General features: G+C 38.2%; 1 protein-coding gene across 1 annotated transcript in view; it reads left to right on the top strand.

Moving 5' to 3' along the window:
* The window catches only part of LRBA (LPS responsive beige-like anchor protein), a 357313-nt gene that overhangs the window by 43362 nt on the left and 297524 nt on the right, over positions 1-16427 (top strand). Inside the window, 11 exon segments of the mRNA XM_079990486.1 lie at positions 846-954; positions 1079-1231; positions 1969-2137; positions 2652-2731; positions 3938-4000; positions 5967-6064; positions 10694-10786; positions 11312-11420; positions 12503-12584; positions 15497-15620; positions 15884-16076. Of these exon segments, the coding sequence (XP_079846612.1) occupies positions 846-954; positions 1079-1231; positions 1969-2137; positions 2652-2731; positions 3938-4000; positions 5967-6064; positions 10694-10786; positions 11312-11420; positions 12503-12584; positions 15497-15620; positions 15884-16076 (1273 nt within the window).

Below are 16427 nucleotides of genomic sequence, written 5' to 3'. Positions count from 1 at the left end.
ACAGGTTAAGGAAAAAATGTTAGGAATGTGGAGTGTGACTCTTAAAATTCCTCAAAAATACAGCTACGTAAATCCCTTGCCCATGCCTTCTATTTATACTGTCATTTGCCTGTCAATTCAATTTTCTGATTTTACGCTTTTTACTGTTACCTAAGATTTCTAAGGTCGTTGCAATCATTGAGCCTTGCTTCAGATATTAACAAATCAAGGAGGTAATTGGAAGTGTATGATTTTGCAATTCTTACTTCCTGTGCACTCTTCCGTTGTCCTTTAGGAGACTTAATGAGACTGAGAGTAAATTGTCTATGATACAAAAGTGCTCTTTAGTGAGTAGAAAACCTCTTCTGCTTACAGAAGTGTAATTTCTGACTTTGCTGATGATCACTGCATGGGAACAGTGAACTAGTGAACTGAAATCCAGAGATGATGATCCTGTTATAGCAATCCCTTCTTACAACCATTTGTTACAAGACAAATATTTTAATTCCTTACATGTTTACAAAGCAAGTCCAAATGGATTTAACACAAATAAAACCCCATTGCAGAGCAAGATTTGCCTTGCTTTGTTAAAACATGGGACACCTCTCATATACCTAGATACTGCCGTCTGAATCATGTATCATTTTTTGTGTACTGTGATGTACTCTATTTCTATTTCTTTGAATCCAGCAATCACCACTGGGTGATTGTGGGGATCTGAAGACAAACTAATAGGATGCATAAATTTAATAATGTTCAAAAAGTAGTATGTGAATTGAGGAAATAGATTGTTATTACAAGTCTAATGTACTAATCTGCTATTAAACACTATAAACTGCAGTATTTCAATTCAATGTGTCTTCCAGTTCCATTCTGTTGGCTTTCATCATGGAGTTGCTGAAGAACTCAATTGCTATGCAAGAACAAATGCTTTCTTGTAAGGGCTTCCTTGTAATAGGATACAGTCTTGAAAAGGTAAATGAAGCCTGTTGCTTGCTTTTCTCTCTCTTTTAATCTGCATTAAACATGTTTCATGTTTTGGTCACATAAATCACTATCTATATGTTGTCTTAAACACATTCCTTTTCTCTTTCTGCAGTCTTCCAAAGCACACATTAGCAGAGCTGTTCTTGAACTTTGTCTTGCCTTTGCTAAGTATCTGAGCAATTTGCACAATGGTGTGCCCTTGCTGAAGCAACTGTGTGATCATATTCTCCTTAACCCTGCAATATGGATTCATACTCCAGCCAAGGTAAAACATTTTCAATTCATGGAGATGGCATGAAAGTATCTAAGGTCTTGTAGACATCTTAGACCCTAGTTCTAAGGGAATATTTCCTTTACACATGAATTTACTTAGCTTCCTTTTATTTATTATGTATATTTATAGGTCACCTGTTTAACCTAGTGCTACACAATTCAAGGACGTGGGTGGCGCTGTGGGTTAAACCACAGAGCCTAGGACTTGCCAATCAGAAGGTCGGCAGTTCGAATCCCCGCGACGGGGTGAGCTCCCATTGCTCGGTCACTGCTCCTGCCAACCTAGCAGTTCGAAAGCACGTCAAAGTGCAAGTAGATAAATAGGTACCGCTCCGGCGGGAAGGTAAATGGCATTTCCGTGTGCTGCTCTGGTTCGCCAGAAGTGGCTTAGTCATGCTGGCCACATGACCTGGAAGCAGTACGCCGGCTTCCTCTGCCAATAAAGCGAGATCAGCGCCGCAACCCCAGAGTTGGCCATGACTGGACCTAATGGTCAGGGGTCCCTTTACCTTTACACAATTCAAACCAAATACTATTAAATAAGAAAGAACATAACCCCTGCGTACATTGCACGCTTACTGTACATGTCTACCGAAAAGTAAGCATCACTGAGTGCAGTATTGTAGGCTTACTAGTTGGAATTACCCAACCTTTAGTTGCTTGTGGTTCACCCTGCCATGTGTATGGCATCTTATATAACCTATTTCTATTCTCAATTGTCTGATACAGGTTCAGTTGATCCTGTACACTTACTTATCTACCGAATTCATTGGCACAGCCAATATATACAATGCAATTCGACGAGTAGGAACAGTTCTCCTGGCTATGCACACATTGAAGTACTACTACTGGGTGGTGAATCCTCAAGATCGCAGCGGAATTATTCCAAAAGGTTTAGGTATGCGAAAAGTCCAGTGCTACTCATCAACAGTGTACCACAACAATTGCACAGGGTTTTTTTTTTTTATAATGTTGTGGATCTTGGTAGGGGCAGAATTTGTTAAGAGTGTAGTGAGACTTTACCCTCTCCTGGATCCCTAGAGACCTCTTCCATTCTGTGAGATATGGAGGTGTTTATAAAGGAAAAGATGACCTAATAAAGTGTAACAGGGTCTTGCCACTTCAGTGGAAAGGCTGATGCTGGTGTCCTTTTCAGTGAGGTAGCTAGGTGAAAACACAACAGTAGGTACAGAAAATATTTGCCAGATGCTGATGGAAGATCCAGAACATGCTTATTAACTGGCGGCTGGATCCAGAGAAGTGTGAGCAGATGTTTTCCTGTAAATCTGTGTGTTCTCAATTTGTTTTTTGGGTGGTGGAGGTGGAGGATGATTTAATGTTCAGAGTTAATGTATTAATAGCAAAATTAATACCAAGCTGTGAAGTATATAACATGTCTCTTTTAAATTAAGATGGACCACGACCCAATCAGAAAGAAATTTTTTCCTTGAGAGCCTTTTTGCTGATGTTCGTTAAGCAGTTAGTAATGAAGGTAAGCAGTCTACAAATTGGGGCTGGGCTCTGCAGTGTGTCTTGCATTGTGCTGAAGCTTAAACAGTGCTTATCCCAGAGAGGGAGGAAAGAGACCTGATGCCTCTGGCTAGCTGGGAAGGTGGGTGAGGGACCGAGAAAAGAATGTAAGTTGCAGCAACTTTTTTATCTCCTCCTCTTAGTACAGCTGCATCCCCCTCTGGCACTCAAGGTTTACAGGTTTACTCAACTAAGTGTCAAGGGGTCTGCAGGAGTCTTTCGTTTTAATAATTTTGAGATAAATAACTTTATTGGGTCTTTTCAATCAAAACACTAGAACAGAAACATTTAAATAAAATTCCTGTCAGGCTGATCCTGTTCTTCCCCTGAAGGCTGATTATTTTGCAAAGAACTCTTCTGTGCTGAGCAGAAAGGAGGTGGATGGACTTATTCCAACCTGGATGGACTTATTCCAAGAGAGGAGGAAGAAGGGGGCTATTTGGGTTTCAGATCTTGTACTGGAGCTGAGGCCTAGCAAATTGCTTAGTCTTAGTGAACTATAATTTTGAAGATCTTGCCTCGTGGGCCCTGGTATTACATAGGAAATGCATTTATTGTGAATGGTGGTAAAACTAGAGGTTGCTTTTTTTGTGGAAAAGGACTGCACATTTAGTTGGCAAACACTACTGGTGTAAATTGCTTAATTTCTAGGAGGTACAGGCCTGTGTGATAGTCGTGCCACATTCTTAATTATAGCTATAAATTATTATTATTTTAACTTAGACCACAACTGCCATCACAACTCCTCAAAGTTAATAGGTTCATTCATGACAAAGTGGCCAAAGGACTGAGATATAAAAGAATAATATACAGGCTATGCCAAAGCTGTCAATGTTTCCCTTTTTAAAAGGGAAATTCCCTTATTCTGAATAGGATTCCTCGCAAGAAAAGGGAAAAGTTGACGGCTATGGGCTAAGCATGAAAACGCTGGAGTATATGTGGGAACAGTTCCTGGAGGGTTTATATCTTGTGGTGCAAAACTGGAAAAGTTCTGTTTGTGAATCCTATTGATTTCACAGGCATTTCTCTAGAATGTACCCTTTGTGTTCCGTTGTTAGGTTTAATTTATTTAATTCTATTTGTGTATCATTTCCCATAAAGTAGCTCAAGATGCTTTATATGCATGACTTGTTTGTGTTATGCCACTTATTTTATTTTATATTTTAAGGATCATGGAGTAAAAGAAGATGAACTACAGGGCATCCTCAACTATCTCCTCACCATGCATGAGGTAATCTTAATTTTAACTGTTTTGCTTCCAACAACTGTTTGAACAAAACAGCCCTTCTCGCCACAAGATGGCTTTAAATAAGAAGCATAAAATCAACTGTTGGTGGAAACTACAAATAGTGAGTGATGATTTAAGAAACCTGTTCAATGGTGCACTGAAGTTCATTAACGTAATAAGTTCTGATAGTTTCCTATTCAGTTCATTGAACTGATATATTGAGGAGAGTTGGTGTAGAAAACAGATGGCAAAGCTGCACGTATGAAAAGCTGTTTTATGTGGTTCAAGTAATTTTCCTCCCATCTTGTTTTTTAAGTAAAATAATTCTTTCTAAATGTGGATTTTAAAATAAACACACTAATCAACTCTAAGCAAAGATTGTAAACATACTTGGAAATAAACATTACCAAGGGGATATCTACATCTTCATATTTTAGCACCAGGCAAGTGCTTGATGCCAGATGTAACATCAAAGAGTTAGGAAATAGGAACATAAATCTAACCAAACTAATTTCTTTCAGGGTGCTTGAAATGGGTAGAATAAAGAATTAATTGAATTTTTCTTTGAGAAGTATAGATTTCCCCCCTCTGTTGTGTTTTCACCTATAGCTGCATTTATGCTGGGAGATTGCACTTGAAAACAAAACTGTCTCCTTGAGATTCAATAAATGACTTTCTGGGCAATACCTAAAAATTAAACAAATCTGGAGAATACATTATTTACGCAAAATTGTAATATGTAAATAAGGATTTTTGATGGTTGCCTACTTTGCATAAAAAAACAGCCAATGTCATTTTACCTCTTGGAGTGTGTTTTATTGTTTTTCCATTTCTTAACCTATTCCTGGATTGTAATAAGAAATTATTATTTCTGTAATGGAAGTACCATTTTTTTTTTAAATTGCCAAATAGCTTGCAAGTTACATTTTCTATACACTATTGATTTCTTATTTAAATGCTGTTTTCAATATCCAACGTAATCCATGAGATCCGAATGTGATTGCTATATATAAAAAACAGTTTCACACTGAAAGAAACCTTAAACAGAGCCTATCTTGCAAATTCAGGATTGCAGCCTTGAAATAGTTTGTGTATTTGATTTTTCCAATTATCCACTGGGACATTTTTCACATAAGTGATTTCAGAGTTAGGGTTAAATTCAGCAGGAACAGCATTGCACTTAGTTATTCATGGCTGACTCATTGATACCAGTGGAATTTACAAAAGCTGAAATACAGAAGTTGTGTAATTTTTTCCCTTTGACATCAACTCTCCATTCCCTATTTATCAAAACTGGTGGGCCCTTAAGCTGGTATATAATGGCTGGAATCCAAATAACTACTTTAGGCATAGCTAAGAGTTTCGGGTATTCCTGGTGGGATCTACTCCGCTCCACTTGTTCTATATTAAAGTTTCTTTTGAAGTTCTTTTCTGCTTGGTGGTGTTTTTTGTTGAAAGATACCAAGTTGTTTGGGTTTTTTTAGATCCTGACATGTATGTGTGCATGTGTGTGTGTAAATAAAACTATATAGCTACTATTCATGCATTTTTTAAAAATAAAAATGCCCCATTTCACACAGGGTAAGTGTACTGCTTTGTGAATTCTGAGTTCTTGTTAGGGTTGTCCAGTTGTTGTTTCAGGTTAAGCAGTCCTGGAATGAACTGGATCCAGATTAAAAGCCCCCATAGAAGGCTGGAATAGCCTCCTTTGCAGTGTGAAAAATGGTGGGAGGGGGTGTAGGGAGAGAATTGGCAAAATGGTGAAGTCTGGATCAAACATACTGGGCTTTTTTGGTAGTCATGCCCCCAGTCACATATATTTATCCAATATTTTTATTATTTATGTATGTTCTCTCTCTTTGTCTTCAACAAAGTTTATTTGGATTACAATTCTATATTCTCTTATCTGGAAGATTGCACTGATAATTCAATGATTATATGAATGTGGATCTCCATTTATATTTAACAGGATGACAATTTAATGGATGTCCTACAGCTACTTGTTGCCCTTATGTCAGAGCACCCCAGCTCTGTGATCCCAGCCTTTGATCAGAGGAATGGATTACGGTAAGAGTTACATTTCAGTCAAAACAGCCATAAATAAGAGTATTCGTATCATTTTATTTGCCACTGGAAGTCCTACTTGAATTTGGATACCGTTAGAGTCTCCATTGCAGAGTAATTTCCTCTGATTTTTCTCATCTCAGTTAATGTTGTGCTTGCATTGTATAAACATATTACAGGCAAATGTGTAATGACTCCAGATTTACGATAGGGGAGCTATTAATATTGGGCGTCTCCCAAGCCATGTGAATATGCAAGCATGTGGGCTGCCATAGAGAAAATTGTGACTGCTATACTGCTGCACTGCTGTGAGCTAAGCCATGTTTTGACTTAGTGTGTCATCCAAATGTGGGTTTTCTCTTATTCCACACAAACCACTATCTGCAACAAAACTCTGTTCTGGATTTACATACCATGGGTTTTTTGTTTAAATGAAAACTCAGAGCCTGGGGCACCCATAAAAGCCTTCAAAGTAAGGCCAACGTGATGTGCAGTTTGGGCTCAAGCTGCCTATTGTGGGTGAAGCATCTGTTGACTGCAGAGGGTTCTTGCCCACTTACTCTTGGTGGGGTGTGCCAGCTGGTCATTGTAGGGCCATCTGTTTAGAAAATGGGGCTGTGGGGCTTTGTGTACCTAAACTGGTAAAGGTTCAGTCTGTGCATAAAGCAGTGGTTCTTGAGCTGCCTGATTCTGCTTAATGCCATGCACCTCCTTAACTTTCTGTTCAGTAGACTGGCTGAGCACCACTCAAACTTGTGCTACCACACCTGAGTCCATACTCATTAAATGACAAACTCTTGTTGTTCATTTGATGTGTTTTATTGAAGTTGTGTGTTCCTTCAGCCAGCACTGTGTGTTGATTTTTTTATCCACCTCCTACTTGTGCATTCAACTATTTATATTAGTTGGAGGTTCATACTCCAGTTTGGTTTGAAAATGTCACCATTTAGTTTATGGCTCCATGGGTGGCCACAGCGTTGGACCTTTTCTCACTTAAAATTAATTCAGAGTTGATGCCAGGAGAGAATGCAAACATAGGAGTCAAATAAGAGAGTTACTGTTAGAACAGTTTTGGGAGCAGTAATTCATTTGCTGTATATAAAAAAGCATTCTCATTTCATATGTTTTGTCACAACTATTGGTTAACCTTGGGTTATATCATATTACACATTACAAGTTTTCCTGCCTCAAGAGTCACCTGTTCTTGTTCATAATTGCTTTCTCCTTCTCTTTACGGCTACTTTTTTGTGGTGCTGGCTGTTGTGATCATTTGTATGGTAATGTGGTATGTGCTGGAAACTAATAAAACACTCAGAATAATGAATATCATATGAGGTCTCCTATGTATTACTTTGCTTTTACTTAAGTGGGAAAAGGCAATCCTTTTTTATTAGCTAGCATAGGGTAAATGTATGTGTGCAGCTAGTTTGCTGTGAGAAATCACTTATTTTCCCGTTTGTTGATGTGTGTGTTTTTTATTTAAAAATGTATACAGCTTTGATGTAATTGTATGGTAAGAAGTCTGCTCTCTTTATATTCTTAACATGTAGCTATATGACTAGTTAAATGTTCTTTATACTTAAGCATATGCAAAAAAAAAAAGTTTTTTAATATTTGTAGTTTGGAAATAAAGGTCAGTTGTTGTTTTTAAAGAAAATCTGAGAGTTAAGATACTGCAGACTGTCACACCTTTAAGGGCCCTTTTATTAATGGACTCTGTGCTCTCCTTTTCAGTATATTTCCATTTTCCAATGAGCTGTTGACACTGTTACCCAGGAACAAAGCATTGTGTGTGTGTGTGGGGGGGGGGGTTCCCTTACTTGTGTGCATTTGGAAGTACCAGACAAAATGTCACTTTGAAAAGATTTGTTCATCTGTAGAGAGGTATATAGCATGCATGTTGCTGTGTCTGGTTATCCGGAGCTCCTCAAAAATTGCCTGTCTGCTGTATTTGAGATTAATAATAGCATTATCACAGCAGGTCTGGTTGATCAGTTCTGAAAGCAAACTTTATGAGAGCATTCACAATCTTTGCATCTTATTAAAATTGCTTCTCCAAAGGCTGGATCAGTTTGGTAAAAGTGGCTGCAAATGAATGGTTTATCACTTCTGCCTATTCTTCCTCTCTTTAGTGCAGAGCACTCACACTTGATGACATTCATTCCTTAGGACAGGAAAAAAAAATATTGGCATCTGCTAAGAAGTACCTAAGAATAAAACTGAATTGTATACAGCTGTTTTGAGCTGAATCATTCACCTGTGCAGGACATATCAATATGATCTATAATATCTGCCTAACTTAAACTTGTTCTCAGAGAAGAAGAATTCCAGTGGGAATGATTGGTGCAAGAAAACTTTTTGAAAAGTACTTACCTAGTTTGCCATATCTGCAAATCAGTTTGGCTAAAAAAACCCAGCTTCTTCTGCTCCCTATATGTGTGATCAGTAACTGATAATTTCACATTTTAATCAGGTAAATAAGATAACCATCAAAGCACCTAAAGCAAGGGTCAGCAAACTTTTTCAGCAGGGGACCGGTCCACTGTCCCTCAGACCTTGTGGGGGGGGGGCGGACTATTTTTTTTGGGGGGGGGGTCGGGGGGGTAGAACGAAATCCTATGCCCTACAAATAACCCAGAGATGCATTTTAAATAAAAGCACATATTCTACTCATGTAAAAACACCAGGCAGGCCCCACAAATAACCCAGAGATGCATTTTAAGTAAAGGGACACATTCTACTCATGTAAAAACACACTGATTCCCGGACCATCCGCAGGCTGGATTTAGAAGGCGATTGGGCCAGATCTGGCCCCCGGGCCTTAGTTTGCCTACCCATGACCTGAAGAGTACTGGAATGTATAGGTGTTGCTTGTTCCGGCTTCTAGCTTCCTTGTGAAGGCCACTTGATTTTAGCTGAGAAGGTAGTTACTTTGTTGTGGTTGCATTTTAGTTCTTATTTTATCTGCAAGCTCAGTAATGCAGATTGATGCATGTGCACATATGTAGTCTGAAAATGGCAACATTACCACCCTACCTCTTGTCATATGATTGTAACTAGTATGGGTCAGGAATCTTTCTCCCTGCATAAAGACCTGATGTGTTAAAGAAAGCCATATAAATGAACAAAGCTTTGTCTTCCTAAACAAAAAAGAAATTGAATAGACTTGAAATTTTATAGTAAAGTATATCTCTATCTACTGATTGAGATGCACCTCAGGTCCATTGGTTTTGAAAATTAGCAGAAATCAATCTGGGCTTGTTGCAGACAGAAGGAGCAGATTCATTTTTCACTTGGCTACGGAGGCTTCCCATTAGAATCGGATGAGAGGCTAGAAAGCTTGACTTGGTGGGCTAGTGCTTCCCGCAGGAAAGCAGGAACAGCAGGTTGTCTACAAGAGACAGAGTGGTGTTGAAAAGTCTCAGCCAGCAAGGATTCAGATATACAAGGTCTCTCCAGCCTGCAGCCAGTTATTTAGTGTATAAACCTTCAGATTATAGTTTTAAACCGAATTTCAATCTAGCTCATACTTACCGTGTTCACTCTTTAAATATAGTAAAGGCCACAATATAAATTGTGACTGCAATAGATATCTGGCACCCTATGTAAATTTGGTAGGCTCCACAATGAAACATGGTTCCCTTGGTGCATGTGTGCTCCTCTTATGGCTTGGAGGAAAAAACACACAATCATGTTAAGCAGTATGTGCAGTAATGCACAGCAGTAACTCAAACAGAATAATGATAATTTCCTGTCAAATTTGTGATGACTAGAAATTCAGATAAGTCTTTCCTTTCGTGTAGTATTTTGCTAAACATTGGATATGCAATTTTTCTGGTTGGGAATTTGTCAGTTGTGGTGAAAAAAACAATGGTGGCAGCCGCTTTTAGTCTTTACATATGTTGTAAAATAACCTGCTTGTTTTACACTTGATAAGAAATGATATTTAAATAAAAATGAACACCAGGTTTTGTGTTTTTTTTTAAAATCTGACTAAAGAGATGAAACTGAGGGACTAAAAACCAAACTATGTACACAGAAGGGCAATACACACATCTATAACACTGCATACAAGACAGCTCTGCTAGGATTCTAATATGTATAGAATTAACCTTTTTATGTAATAATTTCAAGCATAGTGTGTGAGTAAAAAAGAAAAGGATGTCAGATGACAGAATTTGTTTCCCCCCGTCTTCTGAAAGCTGTCATAAATGACTAGCAAGGGACACATGTCAAATATTACTGTTAGCATAAGTTTCTCTCTTACATGAGACTGAATCCTTTAAGAGCTTTTTAGTCTGTCACTTGGAATGTAGAAGTGCTAATAAATGTGTTTTCTTACACTGCAAACTGAGTGAAAGGAATGAATAGCAAATATACTGTTTCGCCCAAAGATTGTGTTCTTTATAAACTGATGTTTCGGAAAGCTAGTATTAGTATTTTTTAAATACATACTATCTTCTAAATTCATTTCCAATCAATCTTCTATTGATATATGTTATGTCAATTTAAACATTAATGTATTCATTTACCTGTTCTTTGGCACAAATCCAGCTAAAATTACCCTAAAGCACTTTATTGACTTTTAGGCATACTTATTTCATGGAATTATTTGCCCCTTCTCTTCTTTAGTGTTGTCTATAAACTTCTTGCATCGAAAAGTGAAGGGATCCGGGTACAAGCTCTGAAAGTGTTGGGGTACTTCTTAAAGCATCTGGCACCCAAGTAAGTATTTGGTAGATTCCCCACGAACTTGAATCACAAAAGGCAAACAAGCCCTTAAATATTATTTGTCTGGGTTGTATATATTACTTGGTGATACTGCTGTAGGGGGAGTCAACAACAGACTTAATTGTTTTATCACTGGATTGGAAATATTTTTGCTGTTGTTAAATGTAGCTGTTAAATTTTCAGAAGAAACAAATATGTCTTATGCACATCAATATCTGTTAACTCGTTATTTTGTGAACTTAAATTGTAGGCAATTCAACCCTTTATTATATTAGACTCAAGATTCTCCCTTTCCCGCTTCTGCTTTTTGTTTTTGATTATCATAGTGGACTAAAATTATAGCCTCCAAAACCCTGCAGACATAAGCTAAAACAGCAGAATAAATTGGGGTATTTCTAGGGGGGGGGGGGATTCCAGTCTCAAAACCACACTAGGCCCAAATTTGATCAAGTTACTTTTTCAGAAATGTAACGTACAAATTAACAGATGTGCTTCTCCCCCCTTTATGTATAATTTTAGGAGAAAAGCTGAAATCATGCTTGGACATGGACTGTTCTCTCTACTGGCTGAGAGGCTCACCCTTCAAACAAGCTTAATAACCATGACCACATATAATGTGCTATTTGAGGTACTAGAATTAAAATCCTTCCCCCCCCCCAATGGTGTAGACATTATTGCAAAATGAGCTTTTGGGCTTCTGTGCCAAAAGTGATGCCTTGCCACCACTGAACGCTTTTCTGACATGTGTGACAGTAGTTTGAGATGTTTGACATCACAGGATGTTTGACATCACAGATGTTTGACATCACAGAATGAGACTGCAAAGCTCTTCAGTAGGCAGCTCTGTTACTTTGGTCCACTCTGTTGATACAACGAGTAAGTGCTATTAAGCTTGCTCAGTTACTTGATGTAGGCACGGGGTGGAGCAATGAAGAAATTTCTGAAATAACAATGGGATATGAGCTTCACCAGAGGCATGATGGATAACAGCAACAACCGGAAAAAGATAGACATAACATTTTACAAGGACAGGAAGAAACACTACAGACAGAATAACTGCCACACAGGAAGAATAAGGATATAGTTTGAATGCCTCACTTGTTGTTTTATAAATAATTTAATGTGTCAACACAGATATAAGTTATTAATATTTCATTTGTTGTATAAGGGATTATTATTATGACTGGAATGTAATTGAAATTAATAAGATTTTGGAACGCAGAAATAAAGAAAATCCTCAAAACATCAATTCTAGCACGCGGGCGGGGGCACCTAAATTATATAATTTGGTATTTGAATGATTGGTATTAGTAATTGTATTATAAATTGGTATTGTTATAATGAGGCTATTATTGGATTGTCATTGAAAACAAATAAAAAATTATTATATATATATATATATATATATATATATATATATATATAATCAGTTACCTGATGTGGGCATACTTCTTCAGTTATTTAGACACTCATTTTCTAAAGTAACTAACGTTTCTTAGTGCTTGCTATACATCTAAAAGCAACATTTCTTCTCAGTTCAATCCACTCTTTTCTATGTTTAGTCCTGCTAGAGATACGCAGCGGTTTGAAACATTTTATGAACGGAAATAACTCTTTGAGGGATCATTACCTATAAGATGCACCCACCAGAGTAACGTGTTTTTAAATATTTGAATTTTGCCCTAATAATAATGCCTTCTTTCCCCCTAGATACTTATTGAGCAGATTTGTACTCAAGTGATACATAAGCAGCATCCTGACCCAGATTCAACAGTGAAAATACAAAACCCTCGTAAGCATTATGTTCTTTTAAGTAGCTCCAAAGCAGTTCTAAAGTAGCTTTGAAGTCACCAATTACACAAATTGGGGTTAGGAAACTTGTGTCTCTCTTTAAATTATTTGTTTGGGTAGAATTAGAAATCTAATGCTCACCGTTTGGGAATTGTTGGCTGTGTGGCATGATAAGTTTTTTTCAAAGTTCAGCAGCGATAGGAAGTTTTCATTTTAACAGCCATTCAGATTCTACCACAAATCTGATTATCCAGTTTGGTATGACATCGCTGTATAGTGCAAGCTGTAGCAGAAACATTCCTAAATTACTTTTATTGCATTGATGGGAAGTTGTGCTCTTCCATATGTGCATCTACACCACCCAGTGTTCCTGGCTCTTAGCCTTGCTGGCGGAAACTGGTGGGAGTTGAAGTCATTCTACTAAGCCTTACTCAGCATAGGTAAAGGTAAAGGTACCCCTGCCCGTGTGGGCCAGTCGTGTCCTACTCTAGGGTTGTGTGCTCATCTCACTTAAGAGGCCGGGAGCCAGTGCTGTCCGGAGACACTTCTGGGTCACGTGGTCAGCGTGACGAAGCTGCTCTGGCGAGCCAGCACCAGTGCAGCACACGGAAACGCCGTTTACCTTCCCGCTATAAAGCGGTACCTATTTATCTACTTAGGGGTACTTTCGAACTGCTAGGCGGGCAGGAGTTACTCAGCATAGATCAATTGAAATGAATGAACACGACTGTGTTCCATCAGACTATTTGCCTGATGGAACGATTTGCCGTCTGCTCAGCCCATGCACTGCTCTGAAGGTTCTCACATACTCCCTAGCTATTTTGGAATTGGGTCTGTGTGATGTGGGCAGGGGCTTCTGCTAGTGGGACTACTAAGTTGAATCTGGCCCTAAGTTAATTAATTAATTTCAGTGGGTGTGCTCTGAGTAAAACTTAGCTGAATACCACCCTCAATTCTTGCTAATCTGTAGCAACAGACTTATAATATTAAGTTGCTGTACGTTTTTGGCTGATTTTTTTTTCCTAAACAAAAACATTATTATTAGTATTATTTAATAGAATCATAGAATTGCAGAGCTGGAAGGGATTCCCAAGAGTCCTCTAATTAATACTATGTATTAATTAAATTAACATTGCAGGGGGTTAAATTAACATTGCAGGTGTGCTCCGTTCCATGGGGTCACAAAGAGTTGGACACGACTAAACAACAACATTGTATTGATGGATGTCTGGCTTCCAAATGGGGCAGTGCAGCCAGTCCAACACTCTTACCACGTTCCTACACTGAACTACCCACTCGTTCCCCTCTTGGTTAGTGTCAGACACTCTCAGTGTCAGGAAGCTAGGGGCACAGCTCCCAACCTGCCTAGGTTGCCCTGCTGACCATTGCTAGATAAGAATATCAGTGTCTTGCTTGATGCGGCTGAATCTAGCTGCAAGTACACTGTGTCCGTGCAGAAAAATCTACCTTCAGAGTAACAAATGTCTCTGCATGTGACAGCACCAGATTCCTCTTGCATAGTTGGCTGTGTACAGACTAAACATCCAGTAGTAGAGTAGCATCTCATTTTCAAAATGGTATTTCTGATATAGGGCAAATAGTTAATTGACACACACTATGATTATTCTTACTAGTTCAAAATGTTAAAAAAGGCTTAAGCTTGGGATAGCATTTCTACCAAAGGAATATACCTCTGCAAGTAATTGGACCAGATCCTTTGTGGTTTTTCGGGAGATTACTTGTATAAATGCAACTAACTTGGAATGGTGACAGAAAAAAATGTTCTTAGCTTTCCTAAGTCCTGTTATTTAAAAAATAATAATTTTAGGGAGAAGAAAACAAAGGAACTAAAACTAGGCAATCATATAAACATATGTGCAGGAGGAGAAGCAAATAAATTTAAGGAAGTCCAATTAATATTTTACTGTCCATAAACTATTTTTCAAGTTTTATAACCATCCAACCCCTTGCATTTTACATGTTAATGATAAATAAAGGTTTTAAAACTTTTCCCAACTCTACCTTTCCCAGCAATTCAAGTAGAAGCACTAATGGATCTCTTGGCAAAGCACTGTTGATTATTAAGTTTCTTGAATCATTTCCCCAGATATTTCTAACAGGACAGGACCAGACCACTAACTATAAAAGCCCCACTTCCATGTCTCTGAAATAGTGCCATTGTGTGGCAGAAAAGTATACTTGGAAACATAGGGAGGAATTCCATGTAGCACAATGGCAACCCTTTCATTAGCAGAAGCACATCAGCCTGCCAGGCGGAACGATTGCCCCCCTCCTCCTGCCACGCACTGTTCTGGGTGTTCTTCTGACCCCTCTGAGGTAATTTTGTGGAAGCACAGTGGAGAGAAGGGGAGAAACCCCCCCCCCCACTGTGCTCCTTTCTGCTAGAAGGGCTTGTTGAATCAGACCCAGTAGAATTATTTTGAAAGGATCACATCACTGCCCAGTTTGTCCTATTTAATAACAGGGGTTCGCCAGGTGTGTATGTAAACTCAGACAGGACAGGAAACAACTGAGTTATCTTCCTTCTGGTGTGAGTTCAGCATCCAATCATCAGAGATTTACTGTTTCTGAGTATGGATGCTGCAGTTTGTTCTCATGTTTAAATTGACACTGCAAGGTGTGTGATACTAGGAACCAGTTTTGTTTTGATTTTCCACAAAACTTGCACATGGAGAACATCTGGATCTTCTTGACCAAATATTCAACACAGTTTCTCCCATCTTCCAGCCTTCCATTTCTTTCCCACAAATAGATCTAGCAGTTTCTGCTTAGTTTTCCAGTACTGTACATAACTTCATTGCCCTTGTGTAACTTGAAGAAACTAGAATGAGAAACGATGCATCTAGTTTTCAGATTATTTGATTCTTATTTTTCAAAAAATATTTTTTACAGAGGTTCTAAAGGTTATTGCAACCTTGCTGCGTAACTCTCCACAGAGTCCAGAAACTCTGGAAGTCCATAGAGTCTTCCTCTCAGATATGATAAAGCTTTTTAATAGCAGCAGAGATAATAGGAGGTAAGTAGATGCTTGTGTATACACAACACGCCTCATAAAACTCTCTTCAGTTTGAATAACATTAAACTAATTTTTGAATTGGTTTCAAATAATCCTGAACTCGCTTTTAAAATATAGATAAATTTGGTAATATAGATAATTACCAATTATGTTCAATCCATGCTGGTTTATTTATTTTTTGCCTTTAAAACCTAAGCTGTCTTGAGTTCTAGTATGTTTGCATGTTTCTAACTTACGATTTATCAATGTCAACAATTTTGCAGGAGTTTACTACAGTGCTCTGTGTGGCAGGAATGGATGCTTTCACTTTGCTATTTCAACCCCAAAAATGCTGATGAACAGAAGATAACTGAAATGGTGTATGTCATTTTTCGGATTTTACTTTACCATGCAGTCAAATACGAATGGGGTGGCTGGCGTGTTTGGGTAGATACGCTAGCAATCACACACTCAAAGGTAAGTTATACAAAGAAAATTTATTATTAATTATGTATTTTTTCCCAGGAAGTCTCAGATCATGGTGAGCCCAGAAAAAGGGCTGAAGCACAATAATTGAATAGGTAGAATAAGGGAAGAGCTACATTTTCATAACACAGAATAATTAAATTTGTCAGACTATTTAAATAATAAGTTTAAGCATGCTCCTTGCCAACTGTAATGTGACAGCTTGGTACTAGGATGCTTAATCTGACATTTCAAAGAACTATGTGTTTTATGAGGCTTTATTGTGGAATGTATGTGCAGTGGAATTACTTGAGTTTGAAACACAAGGTGGCGCACCTTGTCTGTTTCTAAGACCAAAAGATG

This window comes from Podarcis cretensis (genome assembly GCF_951804945.1).
Source record: "Podarcis cretensis genome assembly, chromosome: 9".
In the NCBI taxonomy this organism is placed as follows: Eukaryota; Metazoa; Chordata; class Lepidosauria; order Squamata; family Lacertidae; genus Podarcis; species Podarcis cretensis.
This window is presented reverse-complemented; position numbering and strand designations above follow the sequence as displayed.